The 8,427-nt window shown below is 43.1% G+C and overlaps 1 protein-coding gene across 3 annotated transcripts in view; it reads left to right on the top strand.

Annotated features, from left to right (window-relative positions):
* HPS3 (HPS3, biogenesis of lysosomal organelles complex 2 subunit 1) overlaps nt 2,637-8,427 on the top strand; it is a 42,382-nt gene continuing 36,591 nt past the window's right edge. For all 3 annotated transcript variants that reach the window (XR_001918157.1, XR_001918156.1, XM_013965835.2), the window contains exon 1: nt 2,637-2,971. Coding sequence is in view for 1 of the 3 variants with exons in the window: in XM_013965835.2 (XP_013821289.2) it covers nt 2,755-2,971 (217 nt within the window). In the remaining 2 variants the exon portion in view is untranslated. The remainder of the gene's footprint in view (nt 2,972-8,427) is intronic.

Raw genomic sequence — 8,427 nt, 5'->3', positions numbered from 1 at the left:
TCATGTTGTTGTTTTTTTAATGAGAATTTGCAACCACGAGCTCCACACCGAGATGTCAGGAACAGACACAGAATACAGATTAGATAGAATAAACAGAAGAACTATACAAAAAAGATTTTCATGACCGAGATAATCACAATGGTTTGATCACTCACCTAGAGCCAGACATCTTGGAGTGCAAAGTCAAGTGGGCCTTAGGAAACATCACTACAAACAAAGCTAGTGGAGGTGATGGAATTCCAGTTGAGCTATTTCAAATCCTAAAAGATGATGTTGTGAAAGTGCTGCACTCAATATGCCAGCGCATTTGGAAAAGTCAGCAGTGGCTCCAGGACTGGAAAAGGTCAGTTTTCATTCCAATGCCAAAGAATGTTCCCACTACCACACAATTTCACTCATCTCACACGCTAGTAAAGTAATGCTCAAAATTCTCCAAGCCAGGTTTCAACAGTTTGTGAACCGTGAACTTCCAGATGTTCAAGCTGGTTTTAGAAAAGGCAGAAGAACCAGAGATCAAATTGCGAACATCTGTTGGATCATCGAAAAAGCAAGAGTTCCACAAAAACATCTACTTCTGTTTTACTGACTATCCCAAAGCCTTTGATTCCGTAGATCACAACGAACTGAGGAAAATTCTTCAAGAGACAGAAATACCAGACCACCTGACCCGTCTCTTGAGAAATCTGTATGCAGGACAGGAAACAACAGTTAGAACTGGACATGGAAGGATGTGGGGCCCTACATGGTAAACCTTGAAAAAGAAGGGCTAGCTTTGCGGTTTAGAGCTAAGATGGCGCCTGGCGGAAGAGATGAGGGCGTGGCATAAGTTGTTTGTCAAAACTTTTGATTGGCTCTCTTGATTTCCATGCACGTGGACAGCGCGTGATCACCATAGACTCCTGTTACAATGAAGCGCATGACGACTTGAACTTTAACGTGATTGGTGCAACTATGGTATATTAAGATTTGACCTTTAACGTGATTGGTGTGACTATGGAAAGTCCCTCCCAAAACCCCATTGCTTGCCTATATAAACCAAGAGTTTGTGGCAATAAAGCGGAACTGCTTAGGTGGAACCTCTGTCAGGTTTGATTGTCTCTTGCTTCCCCAAGGGGCTGGGTTGGCAGACAGCAGGCTCACCTCTCCTTGGGACCCCTGGGCTTTGCTAAGGGAAGTTCCACTGCCTCTGTTTCTGTGGAGCGCCCCCCACAGAAGGACAGACTGGTTCCAAATAGGGAAAGGAGAACATCAAGGCTACATATTGTCACCCTGCTTATTTAACTCATATGCAGAGTACATCATGAGAAACGCTGGGCTGGATGAGCACAAGCTGGAATCAAGATTGCTGGGAGCAATATCAATAACCTCAGATATGCAGATGACACCACCCTTATGGCAGAAAGTGAAGAGGAGCTAAAAAGCCTCTTGATGAAAGTGAAAGAAGAGAGTGAAAAGGCTGGCTTAAAACTCAACATTTAGAAAACTATGATTTGGCATCTGGTCCCATCACTTCATGGCAAATAGATGGGGAAACAGTGGAAACAGTGACCCACTTTTTTTGCTGATGGTAACACTAGCCATGAAATCAAAAGACACTTGCTCCTTGGAAGAGAAGCTATGGCCAACATAGCATATTAAAAAGTAGAAACCTTTGCTGACAAAGGTCCATCTAGTCAAAGTTATGGTTTTTCCAGTAGTCATGTATGGATGTGAGAGTTGGGCCATAAAGAAAGCAGAGCGCCGAAGAATTGATGCTTTTGAACTGTGGTGTTGGAGACGACTCCTTGGACTGCAAGGAGATCCAACCAATCCATTCTAAAGGAAATCAGTCCTGAATGTTCATTGGAAGGACTGATGCTGAAGCTGAAACTCCAATACTCTGGCCACCTTATGTGAAGAACTGACTCATTGGAAATGACCCTGGTACTGGGAAAGATTGGAGGCGGGAGGAGAACAGGACAACAGAGGATGAGATGGTTGGATGGCATCACCAGCTCAATGGACATGAGTTTGAGTAAACTCTGGGGCAGGGAGGCCTGGCGTGGTACAGTCCACCGGGTCGCAAAGAGTCAGACACGACTGAGCGACTGAACTGAAATGAATCTTGGACGCACTGGAGTGAGAACCAGTGGGTACCATCCTCAGTCCTATCCTTTGGGCTCGAACTAATCTTTTTCAAATATTTGGAGTTCATTAGATGATATCCACGCTTCTTCAGCAAATATTTTGCCGAGCATGTTCTAGGAGTTCCTCTTTCCAACCAAACCATTCTGAAATGTCCAGTGCTTTTGAGCAACTCTTCCGTTTAGCCCGAAGTTGAGCTGTGTGCACTCCACTTCAGTTTTTGCAGCCCTGTTCTCCAGAAGGTCACAGGCTGCAGCAAGTAGAAAAGGGTACAACAGATGATCAAGTATTTAAACGGCCTCAAGGGCCTAAATATCTCGCCTGGCCCAAAGCAGTATCATAAAAACATGAAGCGAAAGACACACTGGTTCCCAAGCCCGCTAACTCTTGGGCGGGGAGGCTCGGTCGCGGGCGGGCCGGTCCTCACCTCCGGCTCCACCCTCACGGTGTAGCTGCCTCTTTAAGAATCGGCGCCGCAGGCTGGTCCGCCTGGTGCTCACGTGACTCGGCTCCCTGCAATCGCTCGCGGAAGTGGTCCAGCCTCCGCAGACCGCGCGGGGTCTCCCGGTGCCCGGCGGGGCTGACTGGCCGGAGCGGGCACTGCCGGGAGGCCCGCAGCCGGTCGCCAGAATGGTGCAGTTATACAACCTGCATCCGTTTGGCTCGCAGCAGGTGGTGCCCTGCAAGCTACAGCCCGAGCGCTTCTGCGGCGGGGGACGCGATACGCTATTCGTGGCGGCTGGCTGCAAGGTGGAGGCGTTCACTGTGGTCGGCCAGGAGCTGTGCCAGCCGAGATGCGTCTTCTCCACGCTGGGCAGGGTGCTGCGCCTGGCCTACAGTGAGGCCGGTAAGTAGTGGCGGAGGAAGGGGCGCTTCGGCCCCTCCCTGGGGCCTCCTTAGAGGACCGAGTGACGCCAGCAGCTCTGGGTAGGGAAGGACTTCCTGCTTGTAGGATGGTCTCGCCCAGTCCGGCGACCGAAGGAAGGTGAGAGCTGTGCAGTTGTCTTGGCAACCGCAGGTGAGAGCGGGCCTCTGGTGGGCCGGGGGAATGCTGCTTCTTTTTGCACTTCTGGTGTCCTCGCTGGAAAGGCCCGTGGTTGGGTGACTGGATTCCACTCAACTGAGACACTTGAAACCAAAACAAACCAAGTAAGATTCGTTTATTATAGAAAGCAGGTACAAACAAAAGTAGGGAGAATGGTATCCTGAACCCCCGGTTAATCCCATCTTCAACAATTATGCCAACTCATGGCTAGTCCTTTATCTATTTCCTGTCGATTTTTGAAAGCTCACATGACCTGCTGATTTTTAAATCTGTGTAAGTAGAGCTCGGGTCTTAGGCCCCTTTCCCTCCAGAAAAGTAGCATCCACTACTCCTTTTCCACTAGAAATGTGAAGCAGTACCAAGGGGATACTGAGTAGGCATATCCCTATTTTAGAAATATCCAACATTTAAAAATGGGTACTTTGGGACTTTCCTGGTGGTCCAGCGGTTAAGACTCTTCACTTCCACTGCAGGAGGCGTGGATTGATCCCTGGTGGGGAACTAAGATCCTGCATGCCAAGTGCAACACCCCCTCCCCACCCCCAGGAAAAGATGCAAATAGGTAGAAATAGGTACTTTGGTTTACAGAATAATTCACCATAGGATTCTTTTAACTGTCTAATAATACACTTAAAATTTGAATTCTGCTTTTCAATAGGGGTGTAAATTGCAGTATTTAAGATGGAAAAGCCTGTGACTGAGGTATTTACTAATAAAGTGAAGAGCATGAACCTGGAGAACTGTAGAGCTCCGTCTAAACTCTCTGTCCACAGCTGACTTTGTGCGAGTTTAGTCTCTCTTTGTGTTTAAAAAAAAAGAAAGTGGAAAATTAGATCAGTGATTTCCACTCCTTGGAATTTTGTGGGTCAGCAAAAAAACTGCGGGGCTACCGTACGTGGTATCTGACTGTTCATTTTGTCAAGTAAAGCTACATGTTAAAAAAATGAAAAGCCCTTTTATTTACTGTCATTATTTACATAAAAACACCTAGCTCCAAACTTTGGATGCCTTTGCTTTATGAGTAACTTATTATATTGTTACTACTTTTTCTTTTTGAATAGTTTAGACATCAATAGTTCTGCAGACCGGTTTGAAAAACACTTATTAGATCTGTAAATTCTCTGTTAGCAGAAGGCTCTGATTTTGGTATTTTTAATGATATTGCTCTCCTAATCATTTCACAATATTAGTAGTTTTCCCCACCTCCTTTTTAGACCTATGAATTCTTTACCTTCAAGAGCTCTATTGAGTGGCAAGCTCACCAGTTTCAACATTAGTATGTGTGTGTGTGCCGGTGGGGGCCAGATAACCACTGTTTACATGATTGTCCCCATTCTTCCAAATGGACATTTAATGTAGAATTGTAAGTGACCGGCACTGTGTGAACCTCTAGCTTTCTTGCCTGTCAGTAGTGGTGATTCTGGGGAATCCTTTGATGCCTCTACTGGTGTTTAAGAATCACCTAGGGTGGCTTAAAAAGATTCCTGGACCTCAGAGAAACGATGATAATAGTTTCCTGGGGTGTGGCCCAGCATTGGGTGAGTCTCCTGTTTAGTCAGGATTGAGAATCACTGACCTAGAGCCGTATTGACCGCCGTAGGCAGTGAGTAGCATGGTGGTACTGATGCCTTGAAGTTAACAAAGATGCTTTTGTAATTCCGTTGACTGTCTTTAAAAAAGTTCAGGAGTCATGTGGTGTGGTGTTAGCATAAGTCAGATAGCTCAAGGGTAACTTTCAGCTTGAACTTAATGCTTGGGTGCAGCTTCTTCCAAATTGTAGGTAGAGGACTGCTAGATATGCTGATATCCAGATAACCCCTCTTACACATCTCAGCTTTTTCCTTTAGCTTGAACTTAATGCTTGGGTGCAGCTTCTTCCAAAATGTAGGTAGAGGACTGCTAGATATGCTGATATCCAGATAACTCCTCTTACACATCTCAGCTTTTTCCTTTTGGTCTCTTTCCTCCCACTAACACTGGCTTGGACTTGGGGATTCCTGCTCTAAGTCCAGTGTCTCCCCTACTCTTCTCACCCCATCAAAAAGAAAGTGAATCTTAGATCAGCAATTTCTATTCACTATAAATGCTTTGCAGATTCTTACACAAGAAGAAAACATTTTCAATTTATTTTTGTCTCTAAGTAGCAGGATGCCAGGTTCCGTTCATAAAGATTGGAGGTGGTAGAATGTAGGTTGAAATTTTGAAGGATGGGCCCCTAGTATCATCATCAGTAATTGAAATTATTTTAGGTTTTGTGTGTGAAGGGAGAAAGAAGAGATTTGGGAACTCATTGCTCTCAAGGAAGAAAGATCTCTGTGGCCAGAGTTGAGTGCTGTGTAGGGACTTCTGGTGCTGGACACTTGTTTATGGGATGTCTGGAGGTGTGGGGCAGAGAGGACAAGACCACATAGCACAAGTGCATGAAAGAGCCCCAAGAATGTCTGTTATCTCCCCCTAGGCCCTACTGTGGATGGAGATGGTTAGATAGCATCACTGATTCCATGGACATGAGTTTGAGCAAACTCTGGAAGATACTGAAGGACAGGGAAGCTTGGCATGCTACAGTCCATGGTATCGCAAAGGGTTGGACCAGACAGGACTTAGTGACTGAACAACAAAGCCCTGCCCTCCCTCAACTTTTTAAGTCATAAAACATATTTTGATTCATCGTATATCATTTCTGCCTTCTGATAATTGTTTTGTCATAGGAGTGCAGCCTTTTATTTACGGATTAGTGTTAATCAGGGTTATGATCTTGCCACATAAAAGGAAAAGTTTACTTTTTGTTTTTTTTAAATCAGTGACTCTCAGCTTGAGAATAATTAGAATAATGATTTTTAACTTTACTTAATAAAGACAGAAGCTGTCATAAAATAAGTAAAATAAAGCCCTGAGCACATAATGCTTTGAAAAGTTTAATTCCTTTCTCTTATGAAGGGCTAGAATCCTCCAGACTTATATCTCCTTTCTAACATTTTGAGAGATGCATGGAATGACCATTGACTTTGGAACTAACCAGATCCAGATTTAAGCCCAAGTGCCACCATTTGTTGGCTGTGTTGCCTAAGCAAGATACTTAGCTTATTTGAGGGCTTCCCCTGTGGCTCAGCTGGTAAAGAATCTGCCTGCAATGTGGGGCACCTGGGTTGGGAAGATCCCCTGGAGGAAGGGAAGGCTACCCGTTCCAGTATTCTGGCCTGGAGAATTCCATGGACTATATAGTCCATGGGGTTGCAAAGAGTCAGACACACTGAGCAACTTTACTTCACTTAGCTTATTTGAGTCTCAGGTTCCTGATCTATAAAATGGAGAAGGGGATCTTGCCTTGAAGGGTTGTGAGGATTAACTGAGAGAACTCTAAAGGTCTCTTTATAAGGCTTATCAGGAAGACACACTTAGCAAGTTTTAGTTCATTGTTTATAAAACAAGTTATTAATTTGAAAACATAAGACAGCATAGGTACTATCTATAGTTTGCAAATTACATATAAACAGTTGATATATAGACTTTACCAGTAATAGGCATGTATTTGTAGATGTATGAAAAAACGCTTATATTTTTCTAAAATAAAATGTATAAAACCTTTTATTATAACTAAACGAATTATTCTTAGTTTTAAAGTTGGTTAAGTAACTAGTAACTTGAATATGACACCAAAGCAGTGACAACACAGAAAAAATGGAAAAATTGGCTGTCATCAAAATTAAAAAATTTTGTGCATCAAAGGACACTATCAACTGATTTGAAAAAGCAGTCTACAGAAAAGGGAGAAAATATTTGCACAGCATATATGCAATAAGGGATTAGTATTCAGAAGAACTGTTATAACTCAGCAAACAACAAAACAACCCAATTAGAAAATTGGCAAAAAAAAGAAAATTGGCAAAGAGTTTAAATAGATATTTATCTAAGTTGTGAACCAGCACAGGACAAGATGCTCAACATCACTAATCATCATAGAAACACAAATCAAAACCACAAAGAGATACCATTTCATACCCATTAGGATGGTCATTATAAAAACAAATAGAAATAATAAGTGTTGACGAGGATGTGGAGAAATTGGAACCTTTGTACCTTCCTGGTGGGAGAGTAAAATGATAGAGCTGCTATAGAAAACAGTATGTTTCCAGAAAAAATTCATAGAATTTCCGCATGTGAAAGTCGCTCAGTTGTGTCGGGCTCTTAGCAACCCCATGGACTATAGCCTGCCAGGCTCCTCGGTCCATGGAATTCTCAAGGCCAGAATACTGGAGTGGGTAGCCATTCCCTTCTCCAGGAGTTTCACTTCTGGGTATACACACAGATTAACTGAGAGCAGGGGCTTGTGCACACATTTGTACACAAGTATACATAGCATTTTTCAGAGCCAAGAGGTGGAAGCAGCCCAAGTATTCATCGACAGATAAACAAAATGCAGTGTATCCACATAGCCTTAAAAAGGGATGAAATTCTGGTGTGTGTACAACACAAATGAACTTTGAAGACATTACACTAAGTGAAATAAACCTGACACAAAAGGACAAATATTGCATGATTCTACTTATGAGGTGCCGTAGAATAGTCAAATTCATAGAGACAGAAGTGAAATGGTGGTTGCCCGAGTCTGTGTTCATGAGGCACTGTTTCTGATGTTCTGATGTTCAGTCCTGGTTTTCACTTTTACTCTACACACATTTAGTTTTGCTTTCAATTTTATGTACCTTAGTTCTGAGTTAGATCTGCAGATGTGTACAAATAGTTCATATTTATGTATTTGCACGTAACCCATGCTCTTCAGCATTGATGCTTTATTGTATTATGTAAATAGTAAAAGACATACATGTACATAGGGTGGGAATGTAGAGTTATTGTTGGTGGATTCAGAGTTTGGGAGAAGATGAAATCAAGTTTTCAAGATGGTGGTAATGGCTGCATAACAGTGTGAATGTATCTAATGCCATGAATTGTACACTTAAAAATAGTGAAAGTGGTAAATTTTATGTTATGTGTATTTTTATTTTTATGTATTTTACCACAATAAAAATTTTTTTTTGTTTAATGTATTTACCGAGAGAGTTTAAGGAAGATGGAGGCCACGTGGTATCTTCTGCTCTCAACTCCATCAGACCTTCTCTGGAACAGAGTGAGCCAATGTATGGAACCCACAGGGTATAGTTAGGTATTCTACCTAGATTTCTTGACGAAGAAAATGGCAACCCACTCCAGTATTCTTGCCTGGAGAAATCCCATGGACAGAGGAGCATGGTGGACTACCA

The sequence above is a fragment of the Capra hircus genome, chromosome 1 (genome assembly GCF_001704415.2).
Source record: "Capra hircus breed San Clemente chromosome 1, ASM170441v1, whole genome shotgun sequence".
NCBI classification, from domain to species: Eukaryota; Metazoa; Chordata; class Mammalia; order Artiodactyla; family Bovidae; genus Capra; species Capra hircus.
This window is presented reverse-complemented; position numbering and strand designations above follow the sequence as displayed.